The following is a 25,641-nucleotide window of genomic DNA, read 5'->3' on the forward strand; positions in this document are numbered from 1 at the left end:
CACCATGTGAAATACCTCCAGGAAGTATTTCCCCTCATATTCTTTTGTTGAAAAAAATAATGCCTGCACATTACCTTACTAATAAGGTAAGGACTTTTAAAAGAAAAAAAAAACTCGCTGAAAATGTTTTCAACCGTTAATACATTGGGAGTAAGTAAAATAAAAATAGGCCAAATATATTTACAAAAATATGATGAAAGGAAATGCTAAAAAGTGTTGTGTGATTATTCCTAAATTTAAATTTTCTACAAGTATCACTTTATAGTAGGAAATTATTTCAAAATATAGAAGAGACTTCTAAACACAAAACAATGGTATATAAAATGTAAAAGTAGAAAGTAAAAAAGGCACAATCTAAACTCAGAAACAATATAAATAGCTCTGTGCATCACACATGGCACAGAAACACAAAGTATGTGCAGGGTTGAGGTTGAAGACACAAGACTATTAGGCTTGGGATGGGAAGTAGGTAGTGGCTGTCAGGAGTTCAGATTCTGTTTGGCTCAAGAAACTGAAAATGCTCCATGCACTATAAAGGACCTGAGCCAGGCTCTTTACTTCAATTAGCCAGGAATGGTATCAGGTTTCCCAACTGGTAAAAGGGGGAGCAAAAAGAGTTGCTATTGACCACCACCTAGAACTGCTTAAATAACTGCTCCTTCCACATTGGATGGAATTTAAAGATTACTTTTCACAAAACTTATTAATCCTTATACATAGTATATCCTGCATAATTTTTAAAACTAAAGAATAAAATTGAATTAATGATTTGGAAAAAATAAATCCCTATTATAAGTTGAGTAAGGTCAAAAGATCCCCAAACTATATGATTGTTAGAAATGGACAAATAAAATTATAAGTCAAATGATGATTCTAGACATTTGTCAAAATAACTCACCTTTCCAAAAATAGACTAGAGCTAATTTATATATTTAATTGACTATATTAAAGTCTTTGTTGAGAATGATAGTGATGCAAAGAAAATAAATTAAATATAAATATAACTGAACAGTAACACAATAGATGCTGTTGTTAACGTTAATTATTCAATTAAACCAAGTAAGGGAAACTTTCTCCCATTTATTTTAATTATAGACACCATTATATTAAAATTATGAATGAAGGAAGAAAAGCCTGTGTTAGAGTTTTTTCTTTCTTTTTTTAAATAAATCTTTATTGTTCAGATTATTATAGTTGTTCCTCTTCCCCCCCCCCCCCATTAGCTCCCCTCCATCCGTCCTCATCCATTGGTGTACAATTTTTGTCCAGTCTATTCCCACACCCCCACACCCCCTCCCCCCCAATAATTGTCAGTCCACTCCCTTTCTATGCCCCTGATTCTATTATATTCACCAGTTTATTCTGTTCATCAGATTTTTTATTCACTTGATTTTTAGATTCACTTGTTGATAGATATGTATTTGTTGTCACTTTGTTGATCATAATTTTTATCTTTACCTTTTTCTTCTTCCTCTTCTTAAAGGATACCTTTCAGCATTTCATATAATACTGGTTTGGCAATGATGAACTCCTTTAGCTTTTTCTTATATGTGAAGCTCTTTATCTGACCTTCAATTCTGAATGATAGCTTTGCTGGGTACAGTAATCTTGGTTGTAGGTTCTTACTATTCATCACTTTGAATATTCCTTGCCACTCCCTTCTGGCCTGCATAGTTTCTGTTGAGAAATCAGCTGACAATCATATGGGTACTCCTTTGTAGGTAACTAGCTGTTTTTCTCTTGCTGCTTTTAATATTCTCTTTGTCTTTTGCCCTTGGCATTTTAATTATGATGTGCCTTGGTGTGGTCCTCTTTGGATTCCTCTTGTTTGGGGTTCTCTGTGCTTCCTGGACTTATAAGTCTATTTCTTTCACCATGTAGGGGAAGTTTTCTGTCATTATTTCTTCAAATAGGTTTTCAATATCTTGCTCGCTCTCTTCTTCTGGCACCCCCATAATTCTGATGTTGGTACGCTTGAAGTTGTCCCAGAGGCTACTTACACTATCTTCATATTTTTGGATTTTTTCTTTTTTCTTTTCCAGCTGGGTGTTTTGTGCTTCTTCGTATTTCAAATCTTTGACTTGATTCTTGGGATCCTCTAGTCTGCTGTTGGATCTCTGTATATTATTCTTTATTTCAGTCAGTGTATGCTTAATTTCTAGTTGGTCCTTTTTCATATCCTCGAGGGTCTCATTAAATTTCTCAGAGGTTTCTAGAAGATTCTTGAGTCACCTTATAACCGTGGTTTTGAAGTCTATACCCAGTAGTTTGCTTTCCTCCATTTTCTCATCTGTGACCTGTTTTTTTGTCTCCGCATTTTGGTTGCTTCCCTGTGTTGATAGAGTGGCTTTGTGTGCTAAGTGTCCTATAGGGCCCAGTGGCTCAGCCTCCCTAATTATCTGAGGTGGACACTCTTGGTGCACCCCTTTGTGGGCTGTGTGCACAGTCTTGTTGTAGTTAAGCCTTGATTGCTGTTGGTATCACTGGGAGGAATTGACCTCCAGGCCAATTGGCTGTGAGAATCAGTTGTGTCTACAATGGGAGAACTTCTGTGCTGGAGACACCCTTATGGGGCAGGACTTGCTTCAGTGGAGCTTTGGCGCTCACTGAATCTGCCCCCTGAGTGTGTCTCTTATGGATGTGAAGAGTTGTAATCTGGATGGTCTCACTCTGACCACTGGGTACACTGGCTCTTGGATCTCCAAGGAGGTGCAAAGTCAGCCACTGCCTGAGGCTACCCAGTGGGAGCTACAGAGAGATCTGCAGATTCCTCCTCTTTGTTTGGGGTTTGGATGTGCCCAGATGAGGCCCAGCTGTGAAGCAATGTAAGCTGCTATCGAGCCTTGGGTCTTCTTTTGGAGGCTCTGGGGCTCTCTGACCCAGCTGCAGTATGTTAGGCTATAGATTACAAAGGGCCAGGCCATTCATATGCAAAACCCTCTGTGTACAGCTTGGGTGGGGTTGTAAATTGGGTGGGGTGGGGTCTCAGGGAATCACCTGGGTGGAGCAAACAGCAATGGCTGACCATCAACCCTGCCCCAAAGAGGGTCTCTGTGTTGTGGCCCAACACCAGACAGTCTAGTTTCTCTCCGTATGAGTCTGGGTCCCCAGAGTCTCACCTGGAACTGGAGTTCAGAGCAGTGGGGAGCTTATGTCTCCCTCCCGATTGAAAAAAGACAACAGTGTACTCAGTTGCCAGCCCCTTTCCACACGCATGTCTCCGTACCTCTGCATTTCACTTCCACACCTCCACACATCCTCCAAGTCTCGGTGTGCTTTTCTCTGTCCTTCTAGTTGTATAATTTCCACTCAGCCAGCCTTCCCGTGGTTCTGGATGATACCCATTTTATTTTGAAGTAGTTGTGCGTGGCAGCAAGTTCAGGTGTTTACCTATGCCAACATCTTGGTTTCTCTAGAGTTTTTTTCATCAGTAAATATCTAAGCACATGTTGGGGTAGGCTGGTGAACCTGGGTCAGAACTACAGGACTAGGTGTGAATGAAAATGGCTACATCACCAGGTAATTTTCCACACCAGTAAATCACCAGTGGTATGGTTCCAGATTTCTCCCTTTGCATGTAAGTCCTGCAAGCTAGAAAGTCTGATTACTTTAAGGGAGATGACATAAAATGAAACAGGCAGTTACCACCATGAACCTTTTAGATCTGTATGGATAATGATACTCCCTGGCCCAGAGCCCCAAGCATCCCCATTACAGGTATTATATTATCCTATTGTAAGATGGTAAGTATTCTTGTTCTTCATAATCAGATGTGAATATTGGGTCTCAGCAGTATAAAAATGGGAATGCCTTATAATGATATTCATAACTCTTTCTTTAAGAGCCAAAAGAAACTTCCTCATACTGCCAAAAGAAGTGTACCTAAAGGAATTGCTAGTGGATTGTATTTTTTAATACTCTACCAAATCCTTTTAGTCCTTAACATGGAATAGAAGGTATATTTTCCTGAGAAGGATTAAAATCAGGCTACTGTAAATTGAAAAGTTTGAGCTGGTAGCTTTAAGGTCATTTGTAGCTTTAATATTTATGATCATAACATGCTACAAATATATCATAAGCAGTTCCTGACTTAATAAGAGATTGTATTTTAAAATATATATATATATATATATATATATATATATATATATATATATATAGATAGATATATTTTTTTTATTGATTTCAGAGAGAAAAGGAGAAGGAGAGAGATAGAAACATCAATGATGAGAGAGAATCATTGATTGGCCACCTCCTGCATGCCCCCCACTGAGGATCAAGCCTGCAACCTAGGCATGTACACTGACCAAAATCTAAACATGACCTCCTGGTTCACAGGTCTACACTCAACCACTAAGCCTTGATGGTCGGGCAAGAAGTTGTATTTTAAATGAACATCCTATTACATTATTTACATAGCTTAAGGACAGCAGCAAATCTTCATCCTTTACATTTTTGGAAATAAATCAAAAGCTATTTAGTGCCAACATCTGATTGTTTCATTCAATTTACAAGCAATTATTGAGCACAATTTTTGAGCAAACACAAGGTGTGGCTAATACAATGATATAGTACTCTTCTGATGATAAAATAGTCCCAGGTAGTTCCAGGAAAGGAATTTCAAAAATGTTTGAGAAAGGACAGCATTGTGGCTAGAGCATTAGACTCTTTAATGAAGTTCACATGTCTGTCTCTCTGCTAAATAAACAAACTGACAAACAAAAATTTGTGATACTATTTGATTTTCTTCCCTAGAAAATATCAAAGTTATTTATTAATTACAACTTTATTTATTTGTTTTAGGTAGGTAGGTAGGGATGAAGGGATGGAGGGAGGGATGGAGAGAGAGAGAGAGATGTGAGAGTGATACATCGATTGGTTGCCTCCCTACACGCCCCAACTGAATGATGACAATAGTCCCCTAATGGTTTCACTGCTCCCCTTCAGTCTATTATAATAGAGGGACCAGGTAAGTCTAAGTCAAAACATGCCATTCCTCTGCTCAAAACTTTCCTGATTCTCACCTCATTCAGAGGAAAAGTAAAAGTCCTTACAGGGGCCTATAGTGCACAATGTAATTAAGAGTCCACTACCTCTCTGAACTCATTCTCTACTATACTCCTGTTCGCTTGCCCCTTTCCAATCACACTGGTCTCCTTAATGTTCCTCCAACTTGCCAAGCATATTTCTGCATCAGGACATTTTCACTTATAAGGACCCTCTGAGACTATTATTCCTTCATTAAACATGACTCACATCCTCAAGTTCTTTAGGTTTTGCTGAAATATAACCCTTTCTGTGAGACTTTTCTTAACTACCATATTGAAATAATCACATTTCTCTCCCACTTCTCTCTCTCTCTCTCTCTCTCTCTCTCTCTCTCTCTCTCTCTCTCTCCTCCTTTCCCTCTTTATTATGGCCTGGCATATCATATATTTCACTTTTTTATTTGTTAATGTCTGTCTCCCACTTTATTCTTCCCAGAATATAAGCTTCATGAGGGTAGGGATTTTCACCATGGTATACCTACGACCAAGAATTGAACCTACCTAGCACATACCTGGCATTGAAACATTTACTGGGTGAGTGAATGAATTCTTAGGATGTTTAGGACAGATGACATATACTGAGCTCTTCTATGTGCTAGGCATTGTGCCAAGCACTTCACACTTAATTATATTGATTTGAGATATAGGAGAATTGCAAAATATTATTATTCTGGAAACCAAGGAAGGGCAAGTTTCAACTAGTGAGTTAATCAACAGAATTAATGTTAAAATAAAATAGGCGACTAAATGAAAATAGGGCAATTAGCTATTATAGAAGTAATTGATGATCTTAAGGAGTACTTCTTTTCAGTAAAGTGGTGGGGTTGGGGAAGCCAGATTGGAGTGAGTCAAAGCATAACCAGAAGCTGAAGAATAGGAAATAGTAATGTCAATTACTGCTTCAAAAAATTGATGGTAAGGGGATACAAGCATACAAAAGATGGAATTCTAAAAAAAATATTTTATGGTGAGGGAGTCTCGAACATGATGGTTGGCTGAAAGAAGAACAAAAGGAAATAGAAGATTCCAGAGAAAGATAGCACAACATTTACTAAAAGAATATGTTGGAGAATGTGAAAGAGATCCAGCATCCAGCGAAAGTAGCGCTTTGCTGCACACATAATAGGGATCCAGAGTTTTCTTCCCTTTCCTTTTCTTGTTTCTTGAAAGTAAAAAAGAGAAAGGACATAAAAATAGAGAAGTAAGAAGTGCCTTCACCATTGCCAAAATGGAAAACACAGGTGATAATTTTTCAGTTTATCAAATATTAATTGTATTATTAAAATTGAAATGAATTATTAGGGAGGACAGGAGACTACTGAGATATTATTTAAGCACTATTTTATTTTTATGTATGTACATGCATATGCATATACATATGTGTGCATGTTCACACATACACACTATATCTTTCTAAAAACCTAGAGAGGTTGTTCAGATATCTGGGAGCTTTTGTGAGAAGCTTTCAGCCATGTTGAAACTTCTGACACTAGGACCAGCCCTCTACTTGATTAGTTTGCTCCTTGATGATTAGTAGTTGTAGAAACCCTCATATAGCAACAGACAGACAACTCAGAGTTAATGCTCATTTCTTGTTTAAAGAGTGATCCTGGAATAGAAATAAGAAAATGAAATCTCATAACAGTGTCATCATAAAGTCATCAGCCAGCTGGCAGTCTTTGAAATCTAATCCTCAGAGGCTTCTCACAATAATTTGTAATATTACATCTAATATTTTCTTATCCACCAATTCATATCTGTTCACAGAGATTGAAGAGGAAGAGATGAAGTTGCAGAGGCCTACATTTCTGTCTTTATGTGTTAAGGAATAGGATCAAGAAAAGAAAATATTTTCCTACACAACACACAGCGATGATCTATGTTTTGATCTGTATTGTTAAAACAAAATATTTTCCTACATAGGTCACAACGATGATCTATGTTCTGATCTGAATCATTAAACTACAGAATTTAATTAAAAAACAACTTGTTCTTTTATTCATGAATGGTAGATGAATTTCTTTTAGGCCCACATGACTATTTATAGTTATTTATATAAAATACTAAATAAAGGTCTTATCAAAGCTAGTGTGGAACTTGAAGATTCCTCGGACCTATTAATAAACTTGAACACTAAAATGTAAAAAAAAAAAAAAATAGTTGACTTTTATTTTTGACTAGAGGCCCAGTGCACGGATCTGTGCACTGGTGGTGTCCCTTGGCCTGGTCTACTCCCTCTCGCAATCCAGGACCCCTTGGGGGATGTTGGACTGCTGGTTTTGGCCCAATCCCCATAGGCCAGGCCAAGGGACCCCACCAGTACACGAATTCATGCATCGGGCCTCTAGTATGCATATAAGATCTTTGGTTAATCTCTTCCTTCCCTCCTCCCGCTCCCCCTTCCCTCTGAGATTCAGCAGATGTTCTATATTTCCATGCCTGTGCATTGATCGTCTGCCCCCTGGTGGTCAGTGTGCATCATAGCTACTGCTTGAATGGTAGGACAGTTGCTTAGGCATATATATATATATATATATATATATATATATATATATATATATAGTCTATATATATATATAGTCTTGAAACTATAGCCTGACAGTATATGATATCAAAGTAAAGTTCTTTCCAATTACATTCTTTATATCTTACTTAACATTCAACAATTTAAAACTGAATTGAAGTCTTATTGTTTTTAACAGACTTTCAAATGTATAAGAGTTTTGCATCTATTTATCCATATGATTGAAAGTTTTAGTTTAGGCAATTCATTAGTGTTCAGTAGTAAAAATTGAACTGTTAGCCCAGCCGGAGTTGCTCAGTGGTTGAGCATTAACCTATGAACCTGGAGGTCATGGTTGGATTCCAGGTTGCGGGCTTGATCCCCAGTGGGGGGCATGCAGGAGGCAGCCTATCAATGATTCTCATCTGATGTTTCTTACTCTTTCTCCCTCTCCGTTCCTCTCTGAGATCAATAAAAATATACTTTTAAAAAAATTGAACTGTGAGAAATAATGTAATCAGAATGATTTCAACAAAGTCCCTTCTACCTGAAAAGCCTTGGTTATAGATACTTTCAAAGATATGAGATACATTTTCTTCATAACCTGATATCAATATAAATAATCTCTTTTAAAAATTATGTTTACAGAGTTCACAACGAAAGTGAAAGTGCTTATATCCTGTAATAGTTGTAGTTTTTGAGACTTTAAACACCAACTCTAGAAATGGATAAATAGAAGATATAAGGTAGAAACAAGGAAATAGAATAATGTGAACAGCTTTGTTAGGAAACAGTTTTTATTTATAAAATTTGGCAAAAACTCCTCTTGAATGAATATAGTATTTAATTGTTATAAATGTGCCCTATAAATGGCATAAGTGAATGTGGACAAAGGTGATCCAGAGCAAGACTGTCCACAATTTTCTGTGATGATGGAAACCTACTTTACACTGTCCAACATGTGACTCCTGAGCACTTGCTAGTTGGCTGATGAGGTGGAGAAAATAAATTTTAAGTTTTATTATCATGAATTTACATTTAAATAGCCAGCTGTGGCTAGTGGCCACCCTACTGTACAGCACAAATCTAGAGGAAGAGGATGTTACTTCACTTATGGGTTTAACTGGGAAAGATATTGGATTAAAAAGGTCAAAATGCAAAAGATCACATAAAGAGTTTTCTTATTCTTTATCTAACTAGTATGAGATCTGTAAGAATGTAAAATAAGAGAAGCTGTAGTCAAGTTTAATGTGTGCAGTTGACACACACAGCATACATGGAATGTGAACTTCTAATGTAAAGGTATCATTAACTAATAGGAAATACGCTCTCATGACCTTTCAGGACAACCATTAAGCCCCAAATGCCCATTACTATTACAATCCTATGTGAATATACTGTACAAATATATTGTACATGAATATACGAGCTGCATGAATATACTGTATTTACTTAAAGCTTTGAGTGGTTCTTTCAAGGGAACTTCATGTTGTCTAGTTATAGCATGCCAGTTTATCAGTTTATTCTTTCCATGCCCTTTGGCAGACATTCTCTATTGGCTTTATCTGAATTCTGGGAACCAGAGATGGCTTTGTGACATAATTTTGGCCCTTAAGTTCCTGGGAAAACCATCACTTTCCTGATATAAGCACTGCCTCTTCCCCTTCTTCTTCCTGCTGGAATGCACATGTACTGAGGAAAATGCCAAGAAAAACATGGAGGCTGTAGGGATGACATTGCTGAGCAACTGAGCATCAGCATCTGCCTATCTCTGAATGTCTCATTAAGAGAGACAAACAGACCTCTATTAGGCAAACTATTGAACTTGTGTTTTCTGTTAGTTGAAACTGGAGGCCATCCTAATGTATATAGTTTTCTTCTGTGTTGAGTTACTGGCACACCAAAACATTGCAGTTTGTTTTTTTTCCTTCTCATTTACCTATTTAATAAAAAATGCTTAGGGGGTATCTACTATATGTGAAGCTAAGTGCTAGGCAAATATGATGGACAAGCAGCCATTGTGCATATTCTCACAGAGCCAACATTCTCATAGGAGACTGAGACCAGCAAATACTTAACTCCAGTATAGTGAGATAAACACTATAATAAGGGGCCCAAAGAGCATTTTAGGTTTTATTATAATGAATTCACATTCAATAGCCACCTTTAAATAGCCAACCCTAAAGCATGGCAGTCAGGGAAGGCTTCCTGGAGGAATTGGCATTTATATTGAGATCTGGTTATTAGGTAATTGAGAAGACAAAACATGGCTATGAGGAAATGAAAATAGCTCTATGTTACTTAATTGTATCAAGATGAGGGATGAGAAATGGAGGGAGAGCAGAAAATTAAGCTGTAGTTTTAAAGAAAGGCCAAATCGTGCAAGGCATTGAAGTCATTTAAATGAGTGTGTACTCTCTTCAAATAATAATGGATAAGCCATTCGAGGCTTTAAAAGTGGGAGGATGATGAGCAACATGAATATACTATATTTAGATAATCCTGCATTCTATATAGAGCAAGCATGTCAAACTCAAAGGCTAACACAAGCCAAGTAAATAAGGTTTAAGTTTATGTGGGCACAAAAAAACAAAGTTTCAATTTTCATAGAAACATAGGTTTATTTCAATAGAGACATGCTGAATACAAAGGACTGAAATAAATGAGTAATTATTAACATAAAATAATAGAACATTTTAATAAAAATTAATTTTTCTTGAACATTAACTTATCAGACACTGAATAACTGCACAAATTAATAAACATAATGCAAATAAAGCTATTTTTCTTGTTCTCTGAAAGTGAAATATTTTCTGTTGTGCACACCAAATAAGTCAGTACAAGACTATTTGCTGCTAGTATTAGTGGAGAGAAATGGTGCGCCTGCACGTAAGGTGTGTAAGGGAAATGAATGCAACATGATTATAGTAATCAGTCATTAGTGAACATTGTAGTTATTAATAATTATGTATAACAGGATATTGTAAAAATTAAGTTATGAAATTTTTATTAAAACTTTTCTTACATACCATTATATTGGCTGGGCCACAAAAATATTGTTGTGGGCCACATGTGGCTCATGGGCTGTGAGTTTGACATGCTTGATGTAGAGAATGGATGGGAGGTAGGAAGACTAGAAGGAGGGAAATCAGTTAGGTGAATGAAGTCATTCAGGTAAGACATGACAGTCAAGGGATAGGTTTGAAGAGAAGGGACTGAATTTGAAAGCTATTTTGACAGCAAATAGCTTTGTAATCACTTAGCTATTGGGGTTATGAAGAAAGAGTTAAGTATGAACTTCTGCTTTGGATAACTGAATAGGTTGTGGTAATGTTCACCGGGGAGGGGTCATTGGAAGAGAAGTAGGTGGCATTTGGAGACAAAGATTGTAAGAGGGCAAAGGTGAGCTCAGCGTTGTGTCTATTTGGTTTGAAGTTTCTGAGGGACATTAAACTGGAAGAAACCAGTAGGATATGCAGGCCTAAAACTCAAAAGATCATTCTCAGCTGAAAATGGTATAAATGGGTAGTCATAAGCAGACTGAAACTACACAAGTGGATGAATTTTCAGAGTATATGAGAGAAAGGAATAAGACATGCCTTTAGAGGCATGAGCCAAAATTAACTTGGCAAATTGTAGATTCTGTATGGACCAGCTAAAAATGTAATTTGGCTTCTAACATTCTATTTTACTTTACCTATTAGAGAAATAATCATATACTTAAGTGGTAGTTTTTTAGGGACCAAGTCAAAAAATATATAAACTGGAAGCTCTTCCTCTGAGGAATCCAAAGATCTTAATAAAGTGATCAAAAGAACTGAGAGAGGTACTTGGAGATTCAAGGAGCATGAGGATGTGGAGAGAGCGATCTGCCAGAAAGAGTGGGTCAATGTGACAGACCTCCCCTGAAGCCTTGGTTTTGTGCCATGGACAAGCTTTACTTTTTGTCCCTTCTTAGTTTACATTCCATAAACCCACCAAATTAATTTTTTATCTTAATTTTCTTTTCTAAAGATGCTTCTCTTTGAAAAGCATGTATTTCCCATTGAGATCTACCTATTGACTGGGATACTAGTCAATTGCATATTAATATGTCTTCCTGAGCATACTAGGCCCTTGTTTAATTGAACAAACAGGTACCTGGTCTATATTGGGAGCAGCAAGTCTAAACCTTGCCATTGAGAGGAGGCCCTCTCTTCACTTCAGGTTGAATCTTCTTTTCCCTGGTCATCTGAACACCATCTGGAATTCAGGACTAGAGCTGGTCTATTTGCCCAGAGTCACCAGTTTTAATCAAGTTTCACAGTAGTTTTCACTCTTAAATCTCTAACTCAATTTCAAGGTTTACTTGGTCTCTTAATTTCCATATATCAATAGGTCATTACTCCTAACTTTCTGCTCTTAGTTCAAAATCTGTTTTGTTTTTTATTTTCTCGATGGTGGCCTTTTCTTCTTATGAAAGGCCACCAAACTGACTTCTTCAGTAATTCATGTCATCATCTGGAACTCAGTCATCTTTCACTGTGGTCTTCTTCATCATTGTATAGGTACTATTTTTGCCTCTGTTTTCTGATAGAAGTAAAAATGAGTACCCAATAATTCTTAAGTTATAGAATGAACAAGGTAGTGTTTCATTATGCAAAGAGAGTCATCATTCAAATACTTACTGGTACGCTATTACAGTGGTTGGCAAACTCATTAGTCAACAGAGTGGAAAACCACGGCTCGCGAGCCACATGGCTCGCGAGCCGCAGTTTGCTGACCACGGCCCTATTATATTACCTGGTTCAGGATCTGTCAAATAAAGAAGATAGCCTATATCCTCGGGGAGTTTACACTAATGTGAAGAACAAACATTAAAATTAGTTACATAATTCATATTTTTATTTATAATTAGGATAAATGTTAATGAAAGAAAAACACAAGGCATTAAGAGAGTAGCTAAAGAGACAGGACCTAGTTTGAGGAGATGATGTCTCTAAGAGCTGTTAATTTCCAAATATATCCTATCTAATAATAGACAAATATGCAAATTGACCATACCTCCAACACACCCACAAGCCACGCCCACAAGCCAAGCCCACCATCCAATCAGAGCGAGTATCCAAATTAACCCAAACCAAGATGGCTACAACCACAGAGAGCAAGGTTTCCTAGGTAACAGAGGAAGCCAAGCTTTCTGCCAGCCATTGCAGACCTAAGCCTCCACTCAAGCTACAAAGTTTCAATTATAGAAGGTAAACAAATTCAAACAAATGGTGGCAGAATGGAGCTTGAGAGAGCAGGCCAGGGTTGCCGCCGGCAACAGGGGAAGCAAAGCTTTCCGCACACCCTGGCCGGGCTCACCCGCTTAAGGCAACAAAGTTTCAATTATAACCCCAACACAAATGGCTGCCGGCCTCGGAGGGAGCGGCAGGCTTGGCTCTGTTCCAGGCTACAAAGTTTCAATTGTAGAAGGAAAATAAATTCCAGATACCAGGGCCTCCGCTTGCGTTGCCAGGGGGCGTGGCCCACCTGCAGACCACCACAGGCCCCTCACTCAGGCCGCCCCACGCCCCAAGGGAACCCCACCCTGATCAGGGACACCCTTCAGGGCAAACCAGCTGGCCCCCACCCGTGCACCAGGCCTCTATCCTAGCTAATAAAAGAGTAATATACAGATTGATCATCACTCCAACACACAATATAGCTGCCCCCATGTGGTCAAAGATCCTGCCCTCATGTGGACACAAGATGGCCACCACAAGATGGCCAGCAGGAGAGGGCAGTTGGGAGGCACCCGGCCTGCAAGGAAGGGCAGTTGAGAAGGACCAGGCCTGCAAGGGAGGGCAGTTGGAGGTAATCAACCCTGCAGGAGAGGGCAGTTAGGGGTAACCAGGCCGGCAGAGGAGGGAAGTTGGGGGCAAACAGGCTGGCAGCAGAGTGGTTAGGGGCAATCAGGAAGGCAGGCAGGCAAGCAGTTGGGAGCCAGCAGTCCTGGATTGTGAGAGGGATGTCCGACTGCCCGTTTAGGCCCGATCCCAGGAATCGGGCCTAAACGGGCAGTCGGACATCCCTTGAGGGGTCCCATATTGGAGAGGGTACAGGCTGGGCTGAGGGACAACCCCCCTCCGTGCACGAATTTCATGCACCGGGCCTCTAGTATAATGAGAAATAAAATTATGAGTCATGCTACACACTAAATAGATTTTCCCATTGTATGTGTGGAGTGAGATACAATAATGGCACTATGAATAGTTATAATTCCAAAGTGTCTTCCTTGTCAAATTAAGGTTGGGGCAGAATGATGGACTAGAATGATATTTCTTTGGGTAGAGTCTCAAAGCAGACTGATAAATGGTTCTTTTAGCTATAAATCACTATTTTGGTTTTGTGTAATTTCTTTGGAAAATCATGTAATTTCACCAGTTCCTTCATCTTTAAAATAAGAGGACTTAGGCAAACCTGTGAATTTCATTAGATTATCATCTTGGATTCTCCCAAGCCTGGTTTAGCAAGATTGGTAAAACAAATCTGCATTGTTCACCCAGTGTCACCACACCATCATTATATCCAACAATAGTTTTAGAAATAATGAAATTCGTACCTTTTCTGAATGCTTGCCCAAGAGGCATTGATGTTCTCTGTAATTATGTGTACTTTTCTGGTATCATCTTCAGAATAATCCCGGAGAAGTTTCAGTGCCAAGTCATTTGCCACATCTACATTTATCTTCCACTGGCGGAGGTCTTTGGCCAGCTGCTATAGATGCATATGGGAAAGAGAATGGATGTCAGCTTTCTCTGAATATTCTAACTGGAGTTTCTTTTTTGTCTTCCTAAAAATTACTTATTATATGTTTTTCAGGTTATAACATATGCTTGTTATAAAATGAAAATAACTTGTGCTACATCATCTGTATATGGCATTGTGTGCCCACTACCCAAAGTCAAATCTTCCATCACCATATATTTGACTCCTTTCACCCTTTACTAACCCCCGTTACTGGCTTCCCTCTTGTAACCACTATACCGTTGTCTGTGGCTATACGTTTTTGCTTGTTTTTCTTATTTGTTCATTTATTGTTTTTAGTTTTCTATTCCACATATGAGTGAAATAATATGGTTCTTGACTTTTTCTGTCTGATTATTTCACTTAGCATGATATTCTCAAGATCCATACATGTTGTCGTGAATGGCAATATTTCATCTTTTCTTATGGTTGAGTAGTATTCCATAGTATATATGAAATTGTACATTTGAAACCTATATAATTTTATTAACCAATGTGATCCCAATAAGTGTAATTACAAAATGAAAAAACCTAGTACAAATGTGTATAAAGATTAAATCTTAAAATGCTTCTTAAGTCGCTTCTGAATACTCAAGTTAGAACATGTCTACATGACTGCTTTTTACCTAGTATGTGGTTTAGTCTATCCCATTTTTAGTCTAACCCGTTTTTCATGACGAAACTTTTCAAATGCAGCATGTTGAGTAAGAACCAGTATCAGGTATTTCAATTTAGTAGCAATTAATTGGAAATAAATTGATTTTCATTGTTTTTATCAGGAGAGAAAAAACTATAAAAATAAGCTCCCACATCATTGTTGAATATGTGACATATACCAACTCAGAACAGAATTCAACTCTTCATTAACTTGTTGAATTGTTTTTGTAATTAGTGCCATCTACTGGTATTCAACTAAAGCTGCATATTGAAAACATCAAACATCAAAGGAACAATGCTGTTATTCCAGTTATGAACTTTTTGAAGGACCAGTTTACTCATAATACTTTAAAAATATTCTACTTTAAAATTAGAATAAAATTGCAAATATAAGAATATTTTAAACCCAAATGACCTATGTTTCCTTTGGCAATTTAGTATTAATCAAACTATGTATTTCATCACTTGAAATAACATACATCAAAGAAAGAAATAGACCAACAAACACTTTATCTGGAAGCATATTAACCCCAAATTTCTATTACGCATTGGGGCAAGTGCATGGAGAAGGCTTTTAAGCATTAAAATAATATTAAATTGCTAAGACAGTTTTATTAAACTCAATATACTGGGTTAAGCCATTGATAAATGGACAAAGGTACAGGAACAGGTCATTCAAACAAGAGAGAGAATAAAGAGTTTTTATAAAAAAAGAAAATGACCAAACCCCAACATATTTATGGCTTAGAACCAGCAGAAGACCAGCTGGATCCAACATGGCAACTAAATTCACCTTGCTGTAACCCCTAGCATCATTATATTCTCATTGGAATATGTTAGCATACTAAACAACACACCCCAGTGCTGCCATGTTCTGAAACAGAAAGCCCATATAAGGACACAACATCTGCCTGGGCTCTTCAGAGAAGTCTTATTCCCTTTCCCAGAAAAAAAACAAAAAACGAATATTCCTCCCCCATATTGAATGCCCTACACTTCCATTAAATGAGCTCCAATAAAAGAAGTAAACTCCACGAGGAAGGGTTGCTTTGCCTATGCAGTAATCTTCTCTCTGCCCGAATCCACTAATAAACACCTTTTCACTGTAAATGCTAAAAATAATTAACTTAAAAAAAAAACAGAATACTGAATCAAGTGGCACATTTTTACACCAATTAAATGAATATAAAATAAAATTCAAAGCTAGAAAGACTGGTAAAATAAGCACATTCATGAACTACTGCTGGGAAGAGTATGTATTAGGGCAATTTGGCAATAGATATCAAGTGACATACAAACCCTTACCTCCATTTACCCAGTAATCTCACTTTTGGTATTTTGCCCTAATCAAATATTAAAAAAAAGAAAGATAAATACATTGTAGGAATAAAAATCTTTATTTAACTAAAATAATAACATAATGCATCAACCCAGAGGTCTCCTCTGCAGTAAATGTGTACAGAAATCATAAGTAAAAGACAGAACATAACTTCTATCTAAACTGTATTTCTTAAATCTGTAAGAATGCATACTCATGAGCAAGAAGGGCAATAGAGGAAATTGAAAAGTAATGATTCTGAAAAGTAATCATCCTATCCAATAAAGAGAGAATATGCTAATTGACCCTCATGCTGTCACAAAGATGGCGGCGCCCACAGCCAATAAAGAGGGAATATGCTAATTGATTGCCACGCCCTCAAAGATGGCAGTGCCCACAGATACAAGATGGCAGCTCCCAGTGCCCTCAGCCCCGCTGGGGTGGCAGGCCTGCCTCCAGAGTCCCCCAGTCTCCTTAGCCCCCCAGCCACCCAGGACCAGCCCGAGGCGCAGGCAAGCCTCGGATGGCAGCTGCCCAGCTGCCCAGGGCTGGCCCAAGGCCGCAGGCAAACCTCGGATGGAAGCTTCCTAGCCACCCAGGGCCGGCCCAAGGCACAGGCAAGCCTCAGATGGCAGCTTCCCAGCCACCCAGGGCCACCCGAGGCTCAGGTAACCAGGGCCGGCCAAGGCTTGTGCTGCTGGCAGTGGCAGCAGCAGAGGTGTGATGGGGGTGTCGCCTTCCCCTGATCGCCGGGTTGCCTCCCATCCCTGAGGGCTCCCGGACTGTGAGAGGGGGCAGGCTGGGCTAAGGGACCCCCCTCCAGTGCATGAATTTTCATGCACCAGGCCTCTAGTTTGTTTTAATAATTATTCTTTTATGTTACTACTAGAGGCCCAGTGTATGGGGGGGATCAGGCTGAAACAGGCAGTCTGACATCCCCTGAGGGATGTAGTAGTGCATGAAGTGGCAAGTGGCCAGGGAGGAGCTGGAGCCTGGGCCAGGCACCTCGTCAATCCCGCTCATCCCACCCCGCTGCACCTGCCACTGCTGCTGATCAGTAGCTGCTGCTTGGTGGTGCTGCTGTGGAAGCGGGAGAGGCTTGCGCAGCTGCAGCTGCACTTGCCAGCCATGAGCCCAGTGTCTGGCGCCCGTCAGTCAGCTGAGCAGCACTCCCGCTGTGGGAGGGCAGTGACCACCAGGGGACAACTCCTGCATTGAGCGTCTGCCTCCTGGTTGTCAGTGTGCATCATAGCGACCGGTCAATGGGTTGTTTGGTTGTTTAGGCTTTTAGATATATTGATGATATTTATATAGTAATAAAAATCAAATACTAGTGCTTTTAGCATAGTTTCAGTATCTTTGGGTGGACTCCTGTTCCTTGAAAATATATAATCTATATAAAATCCTGCATTTCTCAGTTAACTAGAACATCTTATTCTAGCATCAAACAAAATTACATTTATTATATGTAGTAAATAGACCCAGATAACCAAATGAATACTGATCAGCTAAAACCAATACCACTAACTTTTGCTATGAAAGCAAAAAGAGAGTTTTATTTATTTATTTATAATTTATTTATTTTTTAAATATATTTTTATTGATTTCAGAGAGGAAGAGAGAGGGACAGAGATATAGAAACATCAATATGAGACATAAACATCAATCGACTGCCTCCTGCATGCCTCCTACCAGGGATCGAGCCCACAACCCAGGCATGTGCCCTTGACCAGAATCGAACCTGGGACCATTCAGTGCAGAGGCCAATGCTCTATCCACTGAGCCAAACCAGCTAGGGCTCAATAGCCTTTTAAGTTCTACTTTTGTTGTCTGCAAAACAGGATGGGGCTACTTATTCTGCTTATGCCTTAGGTGTGTCATGAGGTCAAAATCAAAATCAAATTGCTTGGAAAATTATAAAACAGTATACTAATATATTTATGGACAAAAGTCTACATATTGGGTTTTTATCTCTTTGTATATACTGACTAAGAGATACATTAAAAATATATTTAGCCCTGTGAGCTAATAGCTAAGAGCTTATTTGCTCTTAGATCCATTCTCTGCCCATCTCCTACTCTACTTGGTACTGCAGATGGACTAAATCACTTAAGGCAGCGGTTCTCAACCTTTTTAATGCCTCGACCCTTTAATACAGTTCCTCATGTTGTGGTGACCCCCAACCATAAAATTATTTTTGTTGCTACTTCATAACTGTAATTTTGTTACTGTTATGAATCGTAATGTAAATATCGCAACCCACAGGTTGAGAACCGCTAGCAGGGTCACCTAAGACCATTGGAAAACACAGATATTTACATTATGATTATTTTCGTTGCTACTTCATAACTGTAATTTTGCTATTGTTATGAATCGTAATGTAAATATCGCAACCCACAGGTTGAGAACCGCTAGCAGGGTCGCCTAAGACCATTGGAAAACACAGATATTTACATTACGATTCATAACAGTAGCAAAATTACAGTTATGAAGTAGCAACGAAAATAATTTTATGGTTGGGGGTCACCACAACATGAGGAACTGTATTAAAGGGTCGCGGCATTAGGAAGGTTGAGAACCACTGACTTAAGGGATCAGAATTTCCCAGGATTTCTTGCTAGCTGGCTTCTAGCTAGATTTGGCAGGTGAGAGGCCCTGGTGTGAAATGAAAGAACGTGAGGAAAGGTGAAACTAGTGGATCTCCCCCTTTTTCTATGTGGGCCATGTGTTCTTTGTGTCTCCATTTCCCACTGGACAGACCCTCCCTCTGTAGTTTCAGTATCTTCTGTGCAGCCTGAACAGTGGGCAAGTTAGCACCAGATGGCTCTGGGTTCTAGGTTTTGGTAACACTTGTTGTTGGCCCTCCAGCCCTTGAGGTGTAACAGCTTCCTGATGTTGCTAAATTCCAGGTTGCCTCCCTGTCTCCTATTGGGTTTCTCAACTCCTTCATTAGTCATGGAACCAGTTCTATGTATTGAATTCCCTGTTTGAAATATCTAGTATGGTTTCTAGACTGGATCCTGATGATACAAATTGAAAGAAATCTCACAGCAAATGACCAGACATTCAATTATACAGGAGAAATTTAACATACAAGTTATGTTACAAAAGGGAAAGTTAATTATCCTCTGTGCCTCAGTTTCATAAAATACAAAGCATAAATTTTGCAAAATATCGCACTTTACATCTTGCAAACTTCTCTCCAGTTTTAGAGGAAGAAGTTACTCTTGTGCTATGGGAAGCTTATACATCTGGAAACTCATGTATTCTGGATCCTCCCCTCCATGTACTACTGCTCTCTTTGTGTCTTTTCAACCACTAGTCTCTTTGCAAGGTCTTTCTCCATTGCCTTTAAACACAATCTCTCCCCCACCATTAAACAACAACAAAAAATCTGCTCTCTATTATTTTCTTTCCCTTCATAGTTATATTCCTTAGAAGGCAACTATCCACTCATTACCTCAACTTGATTACATAGTTGGTACTCTATAATTCATCAAAATCAGGTTTTGCCATTGCCACCCATGTAAACTGTTCTGACAGAAGCCACCATAGCAAATTGGACTATTAGCCTCAATTCCTTACTGCACTCTGTATCCATGCCCTTTGAAATGTAGCTTTGAATTTCCTGCTACAAAAAGCACTTATCTTCCCTGCCCTTGACAATGAATTTAGCCATATGTCTTGCTTTGCCTAATCATAATGAGATGTTAATAGAAGAGACATAAGCAAAGGTTTGAAATGTGCTCCTCCAGTGGAGCTAGTCCTTTTGTATTTCTACCATCACCAGGAGACAAAAATACCCTGGGCTAGCCTGCTTATCTCTGAAGAAGGATGAGTGGAGAAGAACCACCCCAATCAACCTGCACACTGAAGCAATGCCACCCCAGCAGAAAATAATACATATTTGGTTTATTAAAAAAATAACTAAACAATTTACTTCTAAGTTTGAAGGTGTTTCTTATGCAGCATTTTTGTTAAAATAGTTAACTGATTCGGTTACCAATGGCCAATGTCTGTGGAAAGTTATAGGTTCTTATTTACATGATTTATTTGCAGCAACTGGTGCTATTGACTACTCTGCACTTCTTGAGGCACCAGCCTTTCTCGGCCCCCTCTCTTTGGATCTACTCTATGCTCTATTATGTTTAAAGTTTTTCTTTTTCTGCCTGTCCCTTAAATGTTGGTGTTCCCCAAGGTTCTGTCTCTAGTCCAATCTTCTTCCTCTGCAGTTTAAGTTAATCCTCAAATGGAGGAGGAGGGAGGGAGCATATTCATAGTGAGGTTGCATCATAATTTTCCCTTATATCCAAATCTTCTGCCCCCATTGCCAATGCCTTTAGTGAATCCCTCATCATCTCTTGCTTGGACCCTGCAATATCCTTTTTATTGGTTCCCTCCCTCCCCTCTCAAACTAGTTCTTCCATACACAGACATCTGCTCAAGAGATCTTTTTGCAATGCAAGTAGAAACACATTACTTCTCTGTAAAAGCTTTCACTGTCTATTACCTACAAGACAAAGTTCAAACCTCTCTTCTTGGATTACATGGCCCTCAAATATATGACCCTTACCTACACAATCACTTTCATCTTTTGTTATCTCCTTTCCTTTTACCCAATCCGATAATTGCCCATATGAGAACAGAAAAACTCTGAAGGGTTAAGTGACTTGTTGAAGACAACATCCTAGTCAGTGAAAGAGGCATTGCAAAAATGCAGGTTTCTTGACTCCAATATTTGGGGTTCAATCTAGTTAAAGAAGATATGCTTCCATATAAAAGAATTTAAGGAAAATGATTTGGTTTATTATAACTGAACTTAGAAGAATAGAAAATAATCTCCTTGATGAGTATAGCAAGATGAAAATTACTGTGTATAATAAAGTAAGACATTGCCAAAGACAACAGAAAATAATACATATTTGGTTTATTAAAAAAATCACTAAACAATTTACTTCTAAGTATGAATTAATGTTCTATAAATCTTTATTGGGGTAAAAGAAACAATTTCTTTCTTGCCTGTGTGAATTAAAATGACCTATAAAACCTTTTTATGGATTTATAATAGAAACATTAAAATATCTGTAAGGAAGCTATTTCAAAAGTAAATCCTCTCACCATTAACTTGGAGACTCATCTATTAAACCTCTGACATTACCAAACAACTCTGTTTCAGAAGGTAACACTCTATACAGGGGATACTATTTAAAAAAATGGCACTCATTTTCCAGCCTACTGGAAATGATTAATCTTTTCAATAGCTTTGAGGACTACATACTAAAGTTGTTCCTTTTTTGTCCTTTCAACAATGACTATAAGCAGGCTAGTAAATGTGTTATCGGCCAACCCATTAGAGTTCCATTATTTTCTGTCTTACATGGCTTCATGTAATGAATTTTTATAATTAAACTAATGGCATACAATTTATTTCCCCCCTCTTTACTTTCAGGCCCCATTTCTCTTTCAGCTTCTTTAGAATAAGTTTTGTACAGAAAAAAGGGAAGAAAAGTCTCCAAGTGCTTCATTACCTTAATTTCATTATGACATTTTGGAAAGCATTCTCGTTATCTGGCCTCTCATGTTAATTTGTTGAGTTTATTACAAGGCATAGGAAGTGTTGTAATTAACAAATCACCCAGATACCTCAGGCATCTAAGAGAAATTTGGTAGAGAGGGCGTGGAAATGGTTGGGTGGAAATGACTCCAGAGAGAATGCCAGAGGACAGATTCCCCAGAAAGTGACATTTTCTGCACTAATTTTTAGATCCCATAAACCTACTGTGGTAGAGTGCATTATTGTTCACAAACATTCAGTGACTTCTCATGCTAGAGGATTATATATCTGTGCCCCATTGCATCAGCGAAGGCAATGGAACTGATTTTTAGCTACTTGTTACTTCCAGGCAGAAGGTTTAAGAGCTAATGGTGCCCAGCTGGTGTGGCTCAGTGTTTGAGCGTCAACCTATTGAACCAGGAGGTCATGGTTGGATTCCTGGTCAGGGCACATGCCCGGGTTGTGGGCTCAGTCCCTAGTGGGGGGTATGCAGGAAGCAGCCGATCAATGATTCTCTCTTATCATTGATGTTTCTCTCTCTCCCTCTTCCTTCCTCTCTGAAATAAATAAAAACATATTTTAAAAAAGAAAAAAAGATATTTAAAACAAAGAGCTAATGGCATTATCCACTATGTTCCCTTCCTCTCAGATCATGAAATTATGTATTAAGATGTAGCTGTCATCAGGCATGGTCCTTGTGAATCTACAAGGGACATGTGACATCAATAAAATACAAATTTGTGTTAGGTCTCTAGATTTGGTGATTGCTTGTTACTGTGGCATAATTTAGCCTATCCTGACTGACATATCTACTAAGGTTAACCCTGTCTCATAGAGTAGGCAATTCTACAATCTCCAGATATTTTGGAAGCAGGGTCAGGGATAGAATAAGCTAGTATAATGATACATTAAAAATAGGCTCCTCTGCTAAAAAATATTTCCAAATGATGTTTCTAAAGCAATTTTTAAATGTGAAGAAACAAGAAAAGATTTGTAGTTTTAATGACATGCACATATACCTTTTCAATGAAACTTCATTAAAATATAACTTACATACTGTAAAATTCACTCATTTAAAGTATATAATATGGTGGTTTTTAGTATTTTCACATACTGGTGAAGTCATTACTACAATAGAATTTTGGATCATTTTCTTCATCCTCAAGAGAAACCCCATACCCATTATCAGTCACTTTCCATTGTCTGTTCTCTCCTTCCCCCAGCCTGTACTGAGTATGAATATAAATGGATTAATACAATATGTGGTCTTTTGTGACTGACTACTTTTATTCAGCATAATGCTTTTGCAGTTAACCCATATTATAACAGTACTTTATTCATTTTTATTGCTGAATAATATTCCATTGTTGGATATACTACATTTTTTAACCCATTCATTAGTTGAAGACATTTGAGATGTTTTATACTTTTTTGGCTATCCTATCTAATAAAGAGGGAATATGCTAATTAACCTTCACACTGTCACAAAGATGGTGACGCCCACAGCCAACAAGGAGGGAATATGCTAATTGACTGCCCCACCCTCAAAGATGGCAGCACCCAAAGCCAATAAGGAAGGAATATGCTAATTGACTGTCCAGCCCTCAAAGATGGTGGCGCTCACAGCCACAAGATGGCAGCGCCCAGTCCCCTCAGCCTGCCTCCAGAGTTCCCCAGTCCCCTCAGCCCCCCAGCCTCCCAGGGCCGCCTGAGGCTCAGGTAACCAGGGCCTAATGAGGCTTGTGCTGCCAGCAGTGGCAGCAGCAGAGGTGTGATGGGGTGTCGCCTTCCCCTGATCTCTGGGTCACCTCCTGCCCCTGAGGGCTCCCAGACTGTGAAAGGGGGCAGGCCGGGCTGAGAGACCCCCTCCAGTGCATGAATTTTCATACACCAGGCCTCTAGTTATAAATAATGCTGCTACAAACATCCATATAAAGGTTTTGTGTAGACTTATGTTTTCCTTTCTCTTGTGTGTGGCACTTTTATTTTATATAGTAACTAGAGGCCCAGTGCATGAAATTCATGCATAGGTGGGTTCCCTAGGCCTGGCTGGTGATCACGGCCAATTAGGTTCCTTGCTTCCCCACCTCCCCATCTCCTCCTTCCCTCGCTGCCCACATGCCGCCATCCACTCCCGGTTTCCTGTCCCAGCCTGGGGCCCAGCCCCGATTGAGTGATGGGGACCTGCCGGCCAGGGGGAGGGATGTGGGAGGTTGGCAGCTGGCCTTGAGGAGGGAGCCAGCCCTTGGCCCCCTGGGAAAGGGGCCACATCTGCCGGCACCCACCCCTGGTTCCCCATCCCACCCGGGGGGCCAGGCCCTGATAAGCTGGGGGTAGGGAACAGGAGGTTGGCTGGCAGGCCCCATCAGCAATTGGGGCCTGCGGGCTGGGGGCAGCTTCTGCGTTGAGCATCTGCCACCTAGCGGTGAGTGCACATCATAGCAACCAGTCGTTCCAGTCATTCTGGTCATGCCATCGTAATGGTCACTTAGGCTTTTATATATATACTAGTGGTCCAATGCACAAATGAGGATTCGTGCAAGAATGGGCTTTTGTTCCCCTGGCTTCCGGCACTGCCTTCGCTCTGGCCAGAGCAGCCTTTCTGCCTTCCTACACTGCCCAGAGGCCAGGAGCGGCTGGGGTGGTGTGGAATGCATGCGTCATCGCCATGGCAATGATGCAAGCGTCCCACCCTGTCCCCGGCCGCTTGGCGCCTGTGTATGCAAATTAACCCACCATCTTTGTTTGGTTAATTTTCATACTCACTCCTAATTGGCGGGTGGGTGTTGCAAAGGTACGGTTGATTAGCATGTTATTCTTTTATTATATATATATATATATATATATATATATATATATATATATATATATATATATATTCATGTTTAATATCTCCAGAACTGCCAAACTTTATTATATAATATATAGATATATATATTTATATATAATATATATATATATTTCATGTTTAATATCTCCAGAACTGCCAAACTTTATTCCAAAGTGGTTACACAATTTTACATTCCCATCAGCAATGTATGAGGGCTGCAATTATTCCACATCTTTGTCTTTTTAAAATTTTTAAACATCATAGTGTGAGTATAAAATGGTATCTCATTGTGATTTTCATTTGTATTTTCCAAATGACTAATGATGTTGACCATATTTTCATTTGATCATTGGCCATTTGTACATTTTCTTTGCAGAAATGTCTATTAAAATCCTTTTCTGTTTGTAATTGAGTTGTTTATCTTTGTTGTTGTTGAACTATAAGAGTTCTTTATATATTCTGGATACAAGTCCCTTATGAGGTGCATCCTTTACAAATATTTCCCCCATTCTGGGCTTGCCTTTTCCCTTTCATTATGCTATTGCTTGCATTACAAAACTTTTAAATTTTTGTGAAGTTCAGTTTATGTATTTTTTCTTTTGCCACCTTTTCTTTTGGAGTCATATCTAAAAAACATTGGCTTTTTCAAAGTACTCCTGTTTTTGTCTTATAATAATTTAAGTGTTAGGTCTTATATTTAGCTTTATAATCCATTTTTTAGTTAAGTTTTGTGTATGGTGTTAGGTGGGGTCAAACTTCATTATTTTGTATGTGGATATTCAGCTATCCAAGCATGAGATTTTGAAGACCATACTTTTCCTATTGAATTGTCTTGGTACTCTTTTCAAAATCAATTTAACATAAATGCAAGGATATAGTTCTGGACTTTCAATGGTATTTCATTTTTCTATATGTCTATCTTCATGTCAGTACCACACTGACTTAATGACAGTAGCTTAG

The 25,641-nt window shown here is 38.9% G+C and overlaps 1 protein-coding gene across 2 annotated transcripts in view; it reads right to left on the reverse strand.

Annotated features, from left to right (window-relative positions):
* The window catches only part of DMD (dystrophin), a 2,362,317-nt gene that overhangs the window by 603,936 nt on the left and 1,732,740 nt on the right, over positions 1-25,641 (reverse strand). For both annotated transcript variants that reach the window (XM_079764882.1, XM_079764883.1), the window contains exon 54: positions 14,138-14,292. In XM_079764882.1, the coding sequence (XP_079621008.1) occupies positions 14,138-14,292 (155 nt within the window). The remainder of the gene's footprint in view (positions 1-14,137; positions 14,293-25,641) is intronic.

This window comes from Cnephaeus nilssonii (genome assembly GCF_951640355.1).
Source record: "Cnephaeus nilssonii genome assembly, chromosome: X".
In the NCBI taxonomy this organism is placed as follows: Eukaryota; Metazoa; Chordata; class Mammalia; order Chiroptera; family Vespertilionidae; genus Cnephaeus; species Cnephaeus nilssonii.